Genomic DNA, 16,241 nt, shown 5'->3' with positions numbered 1-16,241 from the left:
TTTCACTTTTATCATCAATTTATAAACCACATACAAAAATGTTTTCAGTTATATTTCATATACAAAGATATATATATATCTTACAAAAAGGAACTAGAACAGTCACAACAAAATAAATAGCACATATATATATTTTCTGAATTTATGCTAGGCATTCACTGATTGCTTCACCAACAAGTATCCTCTGACCATGTTCCACACGAAAAGTGAAATCTGGTGGTGCCTCAAATAGAACAACAATGGTTGAGCCCATACGAAATTCACCAAAAAGCTCTCCCTTCTCTATGTGGACTGGACCACCACCCTCACCAGACAGGAAGAGGTCTCTTCGCTTTTCGCCGCGACGCCACTTTCTCTCATTTGTTTTAAGGCTCTATCAAAAACAAAAAATATAAATGTAAAACAGACTTTCCTTGTTGGAATGTGATCAAACTGACAATACAGGTGAGCAGTAAGGCAGTGAGCACCACTTAAGCCACAAGTCAATGTTAATAATATTTTCAATTAAAGACACCGCACAGCTCAGTCAAATTATGCATATTACTGGAGAACATGGCTAAGGATGATGGGATAAGCATACACAATAAGCTGTACAAGATGTTAATCACTCATCATTTGTACAGTAAGATGATGTTCTTCCCTAAAAAATTTAGTGACAGGGAGAGAATTTCTGTCTTACATGGAAGTTTGCTGGCAGAGTTTTCTTGAAGCAATGCAGTAGCTTCAAATGCTGACAGCTGTGCTATACTATTACTTTTTTATACAAGTGAATATTTGGCATAGTGAATTGCAAGTATTTGTAAAATGTAATTTAGAAATACACTAACAGAAATAATGAGATGGCCCTTTAAAACTAGTATTGCATTTTGCACTAGAAGTAACTGCATATATAGATATGTATAAATGAACAGTGCTAATATACTTGCTTTTTTTTGTCAGAAACACTATACTAAAGTAATTTTACATCTTAGATTCAGCACGACAAAATAAATTTTACTACAGTACCCAGTCAATTTCTAGAGCCACAGTATAACCTTATAATCTTTCCGCACACTCAGCAGTTTATAAGATAATAGTTTTACAATGCTTAATTTTGCAAGTTTTATCTACCTCTTGTATACAAGTGAGTCATCTATGCTGTTAATGTCAAATATTTCAAGAACTGTTTAAAATATTGTAGTTCTTTTTTCACTCAGATAAACTGTTTGAAAGTTCTCACCAAACAACATACTGTCTCCTGACTTAGTAATATTACATAAATATTTGTATCAACTTACTTTATCTTAAATGGAATTATAGTACTTGGGCTAACAACACTGCTAATCTGAAAGAAACAACTTTGACGGCATTTCACTCCAAGAAATTTGATAGATAGTATCTGAGAAATTAAAGTATTTAAAACTTAGGTTTTGTCTGTACTGAACAGCAAACAGATAGCTGTCTTACACGAATCAACTGTCATGCCTGGCGGATAGATCATTTCGGCTTGATGCAGTCGGATTATACTAACTGCAAATTCAAAACAGTAAAGAAAAGCTTCATTTAAGCCTCATACTTATCTCCCAGATTCAACCAAACTGCCCTTGTCAAAGATTTACTGTCCTACACTCGTAGTCTCTGCTGGAAATATCACTTAGCCACGAAGAAAAATAATCCTGATCCCACTCCTAATGATCCAACTCCCCAAGACACTATCCACATTGAACCCTGCCTGGAACAGTTCTGTCCTCCATCAGAGCGGGACCCACCTCCTCTTCCTCAAAATCACCCTCTCCAAACCTTCCAGGAATTTCTCACTTCCAGCCTTTCCTCTGAATCTTTCTTGAAAAACCTTAATCCTACTCCCAACATCACCACAGCAGAAACCCCGGCTATCCGTGATCTGAAAGCTGACCGATCCATCATCATTCTTCCGGCTGACAAAGATTCCACAACCGTGGTACTTGATCGTCGGAAGTATGTGGCTGAGGGACTGCGTCAGCTTTCAGACAACTCTACATACAAAGTTTGCCAAGGTAACTCCATTCCTGATGTCCAGGCGGAGCTTCAAGGAATCCTCAGAACCTTAGGCCCCCTACAAAACCTTTCACCTGACTCCATCAAACTCCTGACCCCACCGACACCTCGCACTCCTACCTTCTACCTACTTCCTAAAATTCACAAACCCAAACATCCTGGCCGCCCCATTGTAGCTGGTTACCAAGCCCCCACAGAACGTATCTCTGCCTACGTAGATCAACACCTTCAACCCATTACATGCAGTCTCCCATCCTTCATCAAAGACACCAACCACTTTCTCGAACGCCTGGAATCCTTACCCAGTCTGTTACCCCCGGAAACCATCCTTGTAACCATTGATGCCACTTCCCTATACACAAATATTCCGCACGTCCAGGGCCTCGCTGCAATGGAGCACTTCCTTTCACGCTGATCACCTGCCACCCTACCTAAAACCTCTTTCCTCGTCACCTTAGCCAGCTTCATCCTGACCCACATCTTCTTCACTTTTGAAGGCCAGACATATCAACAATTAAAGGGAACAGCCATGGGTACCAGGATGGCCCCCTCATATGCCAACCTATTTATGGGTCACTTAGAGTAAGCCTTCTTGGTTACCCAAGCCTGCTAACCCAAAGTCTGGTACAGATTTATTGACGACATCTTCATGACAGTGAAGAACGACTCCTGAATTTCCTCTCCAACCGCAACTCCTTTGGTTCCATCAGATTCACCTGGTCCTACTCCAAATCCCATGCCACTTTCCTTGACGTTGACCTCCATCTGTTCAATGGCCAGCTTCACACATCCGTCCACATCAAACCCACCAACAAGCAACAGTACCTCCATTATGACAGCTGCTACCCATTCCATATTAAACGGTCCCTTCCCTACAGCCTAGGCCTTCGTGGCAAACGAATCTGCTCCAGTCCTGAATCCCAGAACCATTACACCAACAACCTGAAAACAGCTTTCGCATCCCGCAACTACCCTCCCGACCTGGTACAGAAGCAAATAAGCAGAGCCACTTCCTCATCCCCTCAAACCCAGAACCTCTCACAGAAGAACCCTAAAAGTGCCCCACTTGCGACAGGATACTTCCCGGGACTGGATCAGACTCTGAATGTGGCTCTCCAGCAGGGATACGACTTCCTAAAATCCTGCTCCAAAATGAGATCCATCCTTCATGAAATCCTTCCCACTCCACTAAGAGTGTCTTTCCGCCGTCCACCTAACCTTCGTAACCTTCATCCCTATGAAATCCGCAAACCACCTTCCCTACCCTCCGGCTCCTACCCTTGTAACTGCCCCCGGTGTAAAACCTTTCCTATGCACCCTCCCACCACCACCTACTCCAGTCCTGTAACCCGGAAGGTGTACACGATCAAAGGCAGAGCCACGTGTGAAAGCACCCACGTGATTTACCAACTGACCTGCCTACACTGTAATGCTTTCTATGTGGGAATGACCAGCAACAAACTGTCCATTCGCATGAATGGACACAGGCAGACAGTGTTTGTTGGTAATGAGGATCACCCTGTGGCTAAACATGCCTTGGTGCACGGCCAGCACATCTTGGCACAGTGTTACACCATCCGGGTTATCTGGATACTTCCCACCAACACCAACCTATCCGAACTCCGGAGATGGGAACTTGCCCTTCAGTATATCTTCTCGATATCCGCCAGGCCTCAACCTCCGCTAATTTAAAGTTGCCGCCGCTCATACCTCACCTGTCTTTCAACAACTTCTTTGCCTCTGTACTTCCGCCTCGACTGACATCTCTGCCCGAACTCTTTGCCTTTACAAATGTCTGCTTGTGTCTGTGTATGTGCAGATGGATGTGTGTGTGTCCGCGAGTGTACACCTGTCCTTTTTTCCCCCTAAGGTAAGTCTTTCCGCTCCCAGGATCGGAATGACTCCTTACCCTCTCCCTTAAAACCCACATCCTTTCGTCTTTCCCTCTCCTTCCCTCTTTCCTGAAGAAGCAACCGTCGGTTGCGAAAGCTCGAAATTCTGTGTGTCTGTTTTATTTATTGTGCCTGTCTACCGGCACTTTCCTGCTTGGTAAGTCTTGGAATCTTTGTTTTTAATATATTTTTCCCACGTGGAAGTTTCTTTCTATTTTATTTACATCATACTTATTACACTTAGATACAAGAAGTCTAGGGATTATTGATCAGTTAACCAAGACAACAGTTCTGGTTTTGTTTCTGCCAGAACCTTGAAAGAAAAAAAAAGACTGTTCTAAATTGTGTCAATATGTAACGCGAGATACAACTTCTTTAAATAACAATCTCAAATGCGAAAAAAAGTTAATGTGATTTTAATTTTGAGACATGTATTTACTTTGTAGAAATTACATAAAGAGGTTCTTAACTCCCACTACGGTGGAATGTAGTTGAATTAAATCAGGTGATGCTAAAGGAAGCAGATTAGGAAACAAATGAGACACTTGAAGTAATAGATGAGTTTTGCTATTTAGGCAGCAAAATAAATGATAATGGTTGAAGAAGAGAGGATAGAAAATGTAGACTGGCAATGGTAAGAAAAGCATTTCTGAAGAAGAGAAATCTGTGAACATCGAATATACATTTAAATGTTAGGAAGTCCTTTCTGAAGATATTTGTCTGGAGTGTTGCCATATGTTGCTGTTGTTGTGGTCGTCAGTCCTGAGACTGGTCTGATGCAGCTCTCCATGCTACTCTATCCTGTGCAAGCTTCTTAATCTCCCAGCACCTACTGCAACCTACATCCTTCTGAATCTGCTTAGTGTATTCATCTCTTTGTCTCCCTCTACAATTTTTACGCTCCACACTGCCCTCCGATACTAAATTTGTGATCTCTTGATGCCTCGAACATGTCCAACTAACCGGTCCGTTCTTCTTGTCAAGTTGTGCCACAAACTCCTCTTCTCCCCAATCCTATTCAATATCTCCTCATTAGTTATGTGTACTACCCATCTAATCTTCAGCATCCTTCTGTAGCATCACATTTCAAAAGCTTCTATTCTCTTCTTGTCCAAACTATTTAACGTCCACGTTTCACTTCCATACATGGCTACACTCCATACAAATACTTTCAGAAAAGACTTCCTGACCCTTATATCTATACTTGACATTAACAAGTTTTTCTTCTTCATAAACGCTTTCCTCGCCATTGCCAGTCTACATTTTATATCCTCTCTACTTCGAGCATCATCAGTTATTTTGCCTCCCAAATAGCAAAACTCCTTTACTACTTTAAGTGTCTCATTTCCTAATCTAATACCCTCAACATCACCCGACTTAATTCGACTACATTTCATTGTCCTCGTTTTGCTTTTGTTGATGTTCATCTTATATCCTCCTTTCAAGACACTATCCATTCAGTTCAACTGCTCTTCCAAGTCCTTTGCTGTCTCTGACAGAATTACAATGTCATCGGTGAACCTCAAAGTTTTTATTTCTTCTCCATGGACTTTAATACCTACTCCAAACTTTTCTTTTGTTTCCTTCCCTGCTTGCTCAATATACAGATTGAATAACATCGGGGAGAGGCTACAACCTTGTCTCACTCCCTTCCCAACCACTGCTTCCCTTTCATGCTCCTCGACTCTTATTACTGCCATCTGGTTTCTGTACAAATTGTAAATAGCCTTTCGCTCCCTGTATTTTACTCCTGCCACCTTCAGAATTTGAAAGAGAGTATTCCAGTCAACATTGTCAAAAGCTTTCTCTAACTCTACAAATGCTAGAACCTAGGTTTGCCTTTCCTTAATCTTTTTTCTAGGTCGTAGGGTCAGTGTTTTCTTATGTATTACAACATTTCTATGGAATCCAAACTGATCTTCCCCGAGGTTGGCTTCTACCAGTTTTTCCGTTCATCTGTAAAGAATTCGCGTTAATATTTTGCAGCTGTGACTTATTAAACTGATAGTTCGGTAATTTTCAAATCTGTCAACACCTGCTTTCTTTGGGATTGTAATTATTATATTCTTCTTGAAGTCTAAGAGTATTTCACCTGTCTCAAACATCTTGCTCACCAGATGGTAGAGTTTTGTCAGGACTGGCTCTCCCAAGGCTGTCAGTAGTTCTAATGAAATATTGTCTACTCCTGGGGCCTTGATTCGACTCAGGTCTTTCAGTGCTCTGTCAAACTCTTCACGCAATATCATATCTCCCATGTCATATTCATCTACATCCTCTTCCATGTCCATAATATTGTCCTCAAGTACATTGCCCTTGTATAGACCCTCTATATACTCTTTCGACCTTTCTGCTTTCCCTTCTTTGCTTAGAACTGGGTTTCCATCTGAGCTCTTGATATTCATGCAAGTGGTTCTCTTTTCTCCAAAGCTCTCTTTAATTTTCCTGTAGGTAGTATCTATCTTACCCCTAGTGAGATAAGCCTCCACACCCTTACATTTGTCCTCTAGCCATCCCTGCTTAGCCATTTTGCACTTTCTGTCAATCTCATTTTTGAGATGTTTGTATTCCTTTTTGCCTGCTTCATTTACTGCATTTTTAAATTTTCTCCTTTCATCAATTAAATTCAATATTTCTTCTGTTAATAAAGGATTTCTGTTAGCCCTTGTCTTTTTACCTACTTGATCCTCTGCTGTCTTCACTACTTCATCCCTCAGAGTTACCCATTCTTCTTCTACTGTATTTCTTTCCCCCAATCCTGTCAATTGTTCCCTTGTGCTCTCCCTGAAACACTGTAAACCTCTGATTTAGTCAGTTTATCCAGGTCCCATCTCCTTAAATTCCCACCTTTTTGCAGTTTCTTCAGTTTTAATCTACAGGTCATAACCAATAGATTGTGGTCAGAGTCCACATCTGCCCCTGGAAATGTCTTACAATTTAAAACCTGGTTCCTAAATCTCTGTCTTACAATTATACAATCTATCTGATACCTTCTAGTATCTCCAGGCTTCTTCCATGTATACAACCTTCTTTTATGATTCTTGAACCAAGTTTTAGTTATGATTAAGTTATGCTCTGTGCAAAATTCTACCAGGGAGCTTCCTCTTTCATTTCTTAACCCAATCCATATTCACCTACTACGTTTCCTTCTATCCCTTTTCCTACTATCGAATTCTAATCACCCATGAGTTAAGTTTTCGTCTCCCTTCACTATATATGGAATAAACAGTTTAGATAAAAAGAGAATACAAGCTTTCAAAATATGCTGCTACAGAAGAATGCTGAAGATTAGATGGGTCAATCCCATGACTAATGAGGAAGTACTTAATAGAACTATGGAGACAAGAAATTTGTGGCACAACTTGGCCAAAAGAAGGGATCGGTTGACAGGACACATTCTGAGACATCGAGGGATCACCAATTTAGTATTTGGGGGAAACATAGGGGCTAAAAATTGTTGTCGGAGATCAATAGATGAATAAAGCAATCACATTCAAGAAAACGAAGGTTGCAGTACTTATTCAACCAGTTTTTGGACTGAAGACCACAACAGTCTGGAGTTATCGGTACTTGTGCATACATTTCATCTTTTAATCCACGAGAGAGAAAATTCCTGTGGCATCAAATCAGGCAAACTCCAACATCAAACATATGTGCTCCATTGGCTATCATACTGAACTTTGATCTGGCAGTGTGGGTTGTCAGCAGTCCTCAAAGCACATTTTAGATTTTCACAATTTATAAACATTGCGTCATTGGTAACAGATAATGCTCTGATTGGTGAAATGACACATGATATGGATAAAAAGATTTATGTGCAAAATGCAAAAACACTGCAATAGATTGTTCCAGATCCACTTGCAGCTTCTCTACATTTAACATGTAGATTTCAGAAAAAAAATGCCAGAACATCTACTTCATTTATTCTGATCATTACAGCCATTATTCTATGCATTTTAGTCCATTGTCCTTGCCATAACAATATTTTGCACATTTACAAAACTGTCAGAACACCTTTGTGTTTACAACTCAATTTATTTCAACATTATTCATAAATAGCAGAATAGGTAATTTATTGTGATTTGGGAAAGTTTTCATTTTATTGCCAAGACTGCCTGAGAAAGAGGTTGAGACAGAGAGAGGAAGAGAATCTTAAAATCGCTTATCTGCCTTATGCTGGGCCAATATCTGGAAAGATTGGCAGACTCATAATTAGTGTGAGCAGATAACTTGTTATACAGTCCAATGTAACAATGATGTAAATTTTCACAGAATGATTGGCTGTCATGTGTAATGTACACTGTAATCATATCTACCACATTATGTTATTCTAAAGTAATGTAATAAGCAGTGACTGTTATGGTCTCTGTAGAAAGAAACACTAGAAACTAGTACTACGTAACCTTGATATGAACGGTGTGTGTTTCTCTTTTGCTAATGAAGGCTGTGGCCGAAAGCTTTGTATGTCTTTTAATTGTGCCTGTCTGTAATTTAATGTGTCTCCTTTATGGTAAGTAGCACTCTATCTTTTCCTACATTGTTGATATTCCTAGCTGGAGTTTCCATTGTTTGAATACAGTCTTCCCGATACCAACCGGTTGCAATTACAACTTTCACAACACGCCATGTACGACAAAATGTTACCAACTCTCACAATGCGCCACGTAGGAAAAAATGTTACTGACACCTAGTTTACTAGTCTTTGCATATTTCTTTAAAGGCATACTATCAGCTGCTACCTTATGCGTTGTAAAATGCAGCTCTGATCCTCCTCCTCCCTCATCACAGTAAAGTTAGAACTATTGTGAAATGCAAGTACAATGACTCAAAGAATTAACTGCTACCCTGAAATGAAATGACAATTTTGATTAGTGTCATTTAATTAGTTAAAGATATTCAGCACTATACATTTTTAAAAGACAATAATTCTGGTACATGAATAGTTCCGAAGTATTACGTTTCTGTAAGTCATCACAGTATTAGCTAGCAACACCATTTTCCTAATATTACGTTTTTTTTATTTATTTTCAAAATTAGCAACATTAACTTTTTTGCACACTTAATAATAACCTTGTGTGTGTGTGTGTGTGTGTGTGTGTGTGTGTGTGTGTGTGTGTGTGTGTGTGTGAAGTTATTACATAAATGCAGCACTGATAGTTCTTACTATAAATCTTTAACTGCTTCTCTGTCAACCTTGCTTGAATCATATGATTTCATTTCAAAAACATACACGTGAAGGTATAGTACTTTTAATATGCTCGCTTGACATTTTGTTGTTAACACAACATTGGGTGTCCAATTAGCCTACACTGAACATTTGTTATTAACAAAAGTGTTTACACAGTAAAACTTAGAAGGCTGTGTTGTTAGATGTATGTTTCACAGGATACCTGCACAGTTGGAAGGAAACAGACCTGTATCAAATGCCATAGCACGCACTGGCAATCTAAACATATCAAGTTTAAGTCATCAACTTGCTTGTGACATACATTACCTAATATTAACTGTATATTTAATATTAGTTTTGTTGAAGCACATTATGCTTTAAAATTTTTGAGCCCTGTGAAACTTAAAGATTACTGTTTTGTCGTTCTACTTCTTACTGAATTTAACAACATGACTGTATTGACCTAAATTAATGTTTTAAGTACGATAGCAAAACTTCACACATTTCAATATGTGCTAGAGATACAAACTAAAAGTGAGGGCATGGAAAGTCCTCTTCAGTAAAGAGATTTCTATTACAGAAAATAGTCCTAATTTATTACATTACCTTTACAAAACACCTGCAGTTACGAACTACTGTCACACTTTCAAAAGATACACCATAATTTATAAATTTCTTCCATTCTGACTATTTTGCAGATCATAAGGTGCATAACCAAATTTTTAACGTTCACAAATACTAGTTGATCCTGCCAAAATTGGCAGCATAAAAGATGCAGTGACACTACATGGAGACCAGAAGGTATTATCTACAGGCAATACCTATGTAAAAGAGTGATGACAAGAGTTATGTTGAAATGTGCAACTATGACTAAAATGAATGGTTAATGTAAAGGTAAATGCTGGTATGTAAAATTTGCTAAACTGGATATGAACGAGTGCCTGACATAAAACAGTTCCACCAACCTGTGTATACTATTAGAAATTAGATGAATAGTGTCAACAGTCCCAGACAGTAGCAAATGAGGCACATAAACATTAAGAAAACATTTTGCACATCTGACAGCACCCAAGTATTTTTCAGTATCCATAATTAAATAAAAAGGTAAAGCTTAACTTGAGGCATAGTGCCTTCGCATCGCTCCTGTCACTTGTTAGGATGATATTGTTATAGGCATGAGTCATCGGCAGATACCACCAGCTGACATGGACATGAGTTACAGAGCTGCACGTAGTTGTACTAGTAGGTAGCAGAGGTCAGCAGTTGACAGACAGTGCTAGCAGTCGTAGTCAAAACAATGTTGTTAAGTTATGTTTGATAAATATTTAATGTATTTGTATAATTCTAATAGTTTAATATGTGTAGTAATTAGCAATGTGAGTGTTGTATGAGTGAAGAAGAACAGAAGTAAATGAAAATTGTTTTGTTATTTCACGAAGTACCAGTTAAACTATACAGGGGATTTACTATAATTAAATGTGCAGTCCGTTTATGGTACTAATAAATAGTGAGTAGGACACAAATTAATCGGTAATTTCAAAAGGAGTAATTTTATGTTTGATACTTTTCTAAATTTATTTATTTAGCAGTTGCTATAGAAAGAAATATTTTACTATGATTGGTCATTGAAGTAAAGTGCGGGTTAGCACAGCATAATACTGCAACCTGATTTGCTGTTTGTGATATCAGTCAATCAGAAAAATGAAGGCTTGTGCCAATCTATGCTGGGAACAAAGCCTCTGGTGTGATCTAGGGAAGTCGGGGCTGAGGGTTCGAACTAGTAACATCTCGTTGAAAGCAGCTCCGACGAAATTACTGTAAAATCACAGACAAATGCTAACGACGAGTTCGCGAAGTAGTACAATGTGTATTTAAGTGAACAGTATAGCGAAAGTCGTGTGGAGTTTCGGATGGAATATCAAAATTATTGCTTTTGACTGTTACTTAAAACCGCATGGCATGTTGTGCGATCACTAGAACAGGTATTACGTGTAGAGCAGAGTGCACAATATTTGAGTCAGCATTTTCATAACTAAACGATTCGGTGAACTCTATTAACTTCGGTAACGGGTGTAAATACCATAAACTGGCTACATGTGTGACTGTGGATTGCGTGTGAACTTTACATTGTGTTTCACTTAGTACGGACTTGGCAGTATTAACTGTGATCTTTATCGTAAAAAGACACCTGAAAATTTACATTGCCAATTTAAAACTCTTTATTTCAGTACTAGCCACATCCCGTTTACCAGACAATTCTATGTATGTTGCGACCTGCAAAAGACAATAGTGGTCTAGTATTTTCTACTACAGCTTTTAGCTAGACAAATGAACATTGCTGGACATTGGCAGGGCGGTGAAAAGAAACGTGCTCCACCGCAAACTGTGTGAACCTTTATGAGAAATCTTCCCCATGGAACATTATATCTTGGAAGATGGCGCTAAGGTACCGAGAGAACAGTTAAAATGAACAAACTCTAAAATATTTAAACGTTGAATTAAGCTATAAGTAGCACCATGACATGCAGATTATCTCATTACTATATGTGAGTGTTTCCGTAACACTGCATAAAGTTGCATGAGAAGACATAATGAAGGTGAAAAATACTGAATTTTAAACCATGAACTATGTGGTAAATGCACTTGCAAAAGTGCCCAAAAACACTCTTCAAGAAGGTGCAAACAAAATTATACTTAGGTTACAATGCGGACGCATGCATGCGCACGCACGCGCGCACACACACACACACACACACACACACACACACACACACACAGACTTCTACAGCTACTTTGTGCTGCTTAACATACAATGCAGTTTTGTGTGTGTGTGTGTGTGTGTGTGTGTGTAAGGATCCAACCAAAAGTCACTCAATGTTTCTACATTTTGTCGAGTTGTTACCTTTACTCCTCAATGATTTATCACGTGCTACACTTGCAAGGACATGTTGGCATACTACTGGTATAATTATTCTGCAAGTGTGTTAAATGTCGCAATGCCTAGTAAAACTGTCAGATGGTCAGCAGAACATCAGAATACGACGACACAAGAGAACACTCAGTTTACTTGCTGAGTATGTGAATTTTGGCCAGCTAATGCAATGGAGTAAGCAACAGCATTGGTAGATATATAATTCCTTTCCATGTAGTGCTTTGAGTCGTGATGGTAACAAGCCAGTCTATTATGACTTTTTGAGTAGTAATGAAAGTTGTGGTGAATATCATACAGGAGATAATGTGCACCTGACACAACATTGGTAAGCAGTAACTTTATTTTTATTATCACTGGTGTATGAGAAGCTTGGAGTTTTGATTCCCAATACCCAAAATGCTATCTTTTTCACTGGTTCAAACCAGTTTAACAGGCCCCATAACAAAGGTGCTTACACAGCAAAGATTGCCTTCAATGTACCCTTGTTACAATTATTGAATAATTCCCACGCCCACATCAAAGAATATCTGCTACTGATGAAACTCGCAACACAAACAAATTCTTGAAGTTTGGTTTCAGCTATAAACAGATTTATAGTGTGGAACTATGTAACGATAAATTTTCTTAAGGGAAGTTAAGCAGCCGTGGTAGACAAGTAATTCTCTAAATTATTATGAAAGAGATGCAATCCACTACAGTCTGCCATTTTTTAAACCAATTCACTCACTTTGTTCAATATGCCTGTCACCTGCTGCTTCAAAAATTAAGATGCAGAACATCACAAATTCTACGACTAGTTAAGTGATACATTGAATTCTAGTCTGAGAAAGAACTTGTTAATTTACAGGAGATTAAAAAATGAGATTAAGAGGCTAATAACCTTTTCCTGAAATAACGAAAAGTGTGAGGTGATCCACTTGAGTTCCAAAAGAAATACATAGGAATTCGATTACTCGATAAATAGTACAATTCTCAAGGCTGTCAATTCAACTAAGTACCGGGGTGTTAAAATTACGAACAACTTCACATGCAAAGACCACATAGATAATATTGTGAGGAAGGCGGGCCAAAGGTTGAGTTTCATTGGCAGGGCACTTAGAAGATGCAACAAGTCCACTAAAGAGACAGCTTACACTACACTCGTTCGTCCTCTGTTAGAATATTGCTGCGCGCTGTGGGATCCTTACCAGGTGGGATTGACGGATGACATCGAAAGGGTGCAAAAAAGGGCGTCTCACTTTGTATTATCCCATAATAGGGGAGAGAGTGTGGCAGATATGATATGCGAGTTGGGATAGAAGTCATTAAAGCAAAGACGTTTTTCGTCACGGTGAGATCTATTTACGAAATTTCAGTCACCAACTTTCTCTTCCGAATGTGAAAATATTTTACTGAGCCCAACCTACATAGGTAGGAATGATCATTAAAATAAAATAAGAGAAATCAGAGCTCGAACAGCAAGGTTTAGGTGTTCGTTTTTCCCACGCACTGTTCGGGAGAGGAATGGTAGAGAGATAGTATGATTGTGGTTCGATGAACCCTCTGCTAAGCACTTAAATGTGAATTGCGGAGTAATGATGTAGATGTAGAAAGAGTAGTTGTCAAATCATATGGAACTGTGTGTCATTCTACATAGACAAAAACCATTTTTACTTGAAAAAGGGGAGTAGTGAGTTTCATATGAAATACGCAAGAGAAAATATGTTATTTCCTTAGGCAGACAATCTAACCAAAAGAGAACTAGCAAAAAGATGCTGCCTTCTTTTAATTAAAAGGTTAAATTATTGTTGTCGTGGTCCTCAGTTCTGAGACTGGTTTGATGCAGCTCTCCATGCTACTCTATCATGTGCTAGCTTCTTCCATGTCCCAGTACCTACTGCAACCTACATCCTTCTGAATCTGCTTGGTGTATTCATCTCTTAGTCTCCCCCTACGATTTTTACCCTCCACGCTGCCCTCCAATGCTAAATTGGTGATCTCTTGATGCCTCAGAACGTGTCCTACCAATCGATCCCTTGTTCTAGTCAAGTTGTGCCACAAACTTCTCTTCTCCCCAGTCCTATTCAATATCTCCTTATTAGTTATTATATCATAAATAAAAAGAATGTTTAATCAAAAAATAAAAATAATTAAAAAATACAATCACAGTAAGATGGAAGGAAGACTTTTAATTTATTCAGGCCAGTGTTTCAGAAAATATTGTGCTTAATACGGCAATGACATTGAAGTATTTTTGTCAGTGCAAATCAGTCAGCTAATATGCAGTATAAGCCTCAAATTCTTGAAATCGATGCGAGTTTGGTGTTCGAAAAGGGATTATAGTAACTAACAGTGTGGAAAGTGAATCAGTACAGAAGGGTCATTTGAAGGATTCCCTCTTTTCCCTGTTTCTTCTAACACATTTTTAATTTTCTGATGAAGTTATTTGAAATATGACACAACTTTTATCATTTATTGCTTTTATCCCTATACATTATGAAACAATTAAGGGGAATTTAATACTAACTGTATTGTCAGAACAGTGTACACAACTTTAATAACTGATTTTCCTGTAATTTAGTATAATATGTCTAATTTCTCTAAAAACAGCAGAAATTTCAGTTTAATGGCAGAGAATTCTAGTTTTCAAGAAACTGGCTCTAATTTTGAGTACCATCAAAATGAGAAATATAATACAAACATTATTTTCTAACTTGTGATATGTTTTCCTGGAGACAATCACATAAAATCATGCAAAAATGGAGGAATCTCACTAAGAAAGTCTTAAGTTTTTGTTATCTTCTCCACACAACTATTGAGTTTACTTCAGTATGTTATTAAAATAAGTATGAACACTTTATCTTGCAGTCTTTGCAGCTCATTATTTTCATTTTATGATGCAGTATGACAAGTGACACACACTTACCGGATCACAGTACACTCTGATGCAACCCACATTAGTGGCCCCAACTGCAGTCATAGAGAAGAAACCATGCTTCCACTGTCCTATGTAGACAGCTCGCTCATTTAGTGAGAAGAGCTCTGGAACAACCTGAGCCACTACTGGGTTAACACTCAAGAGTTCTCCTGCAATCAAACACAAGAGGCAATAAAATATTTGCTTTTGAAAGAAAACAAGTAAGAATGGTGTGGTTCCTGCAGTAACATTTTGAAAAGCTGGAGATTAAAAATAAGTGGATCCAACAGATTAGTTATGTTTAAAGAAATCATAATGTAAAAGATTATCAGTATTATAGTTGCGGCAAATTACTGTTGTTAAGACCATAAGTATTTTCTAAAAGGTCAAGGTGGAAAATTCTCAGCTCAGCAGCGAAACATTGTTTTCAGGTCGAAACTGTAATTATTTATTGTCTGATATATTTGTGGCAAATATGTTATACTACTCAAGTGCTAATAGTAAAGTCATATGGTGTGATTCATTGGGAGACCTCAAAGGACAGGTTCAGCTACTCAAGTAGAAAAGATATTTCCTATCCTTTGTACACATTGGCACCTTTCCTCCGTGAAATGTGAGCTTGTGTGTTAAGTGTATCTGATACGTGTAGATGACTGTAACACTGTCGACAGATAATTTACATGTAAATTCTGCAGCTTGTCACAGTATCCAAAAGTTTCAGATATGAAAACTTTTCCACTTTCAATAGAATTTTTGCATATACATCGAAAACATAGAATTTAAGAAAGCTGTCACTGAAACAATGAAACTTGAGTGAAACCAGTTTTACGAAATGCAGCACACTAAACTACTGTTTAGCTACTGGACATATCAAGTTGTGCATATCATTTGCTGCTAGGGACACTAAATGATCTGCCACAAACTACGAGAGTTGGAATTTTAATAGAGGCAACTATTTATTTACAGCTCGTACAAAACAGATGTGTGTTTCAAAGTTTTACTGACCTTCAAAGTAGTCACCAGCATTGTGTATAACACGTTGCCAGCAATGTGGAAGTTGTAGGATGCTCTTAACAGTGCCAGTTGTATTGACAGTATGAGTGGCGTGGTGTACTGCCCAACGAATTTGCAGCAGTTCTGAAGCGAATGCCATGAAGTGTTTCCTTCAGTTTAGAAACTGAGTTGAACTCACGAGGGCTTAAGTTAGGGGAATGTAGTAGCCGGTATAGCACTTAGCAGTCCCAACAGTCAAACAAATCAGTAACAGATTGCACTGTACGTGCTTGAGCGTTGTCCTGCAAAACGATAGTCAGGTCCTGCAGAAAGTGTCATCTCTGTCTC

The 16,241-nt window shown here is 38.4% G+C and overlaps 1 protein-coding gene across 1 annotated transcript in view; it reads right to left on the bottom strand.

Annotated features, from left to right (window-relative positions):
• The window catches only part of LOC126284852 (phosphatidylserine decarboxylase proenzyme, mitochondrial), a 119,244-nt gene continuing 103,003 nt past the window's right edge, over positions 1-16,241 (bottom strand). Inside the window, exons 7-8 of the mRNA XM_049984084.1 lie at positions 14,910-15,070; positions 1-373 (exon numbers count right to left, since the gene is read on the bottom strand). Coding sequence (XP_049840041.1) covers positions 143-373; positions 14,910-15,070 — 392 coding nt within the window. The 3' untranslated portion in view covers positions 1-142. The remainder of the gene's footprint in view (positions 374-14,909; positions 15,071-16,241) is intronic.

Source organism: Schistocerca gregaria, chromosome 8 (assembly GCF_023897955.1).
Source record: "Schistocerca gregaria isolate iqSchGreg1 chromosome 8, iqSchGreg1.2, whole genome shotgun sequence".
Classification (NCBI taxonomy): domain Eukaryota; kingdom Metazoa; phylum Arthropoda; class Insecta; order Orthoptera; family Acrididae; genus Schistocerca; species Schistocerca gregaria.
Note: the sequence above shows the minus strand (reverse complement) of the source record. Positions and strands in the feature narration are given on the sequence as shown.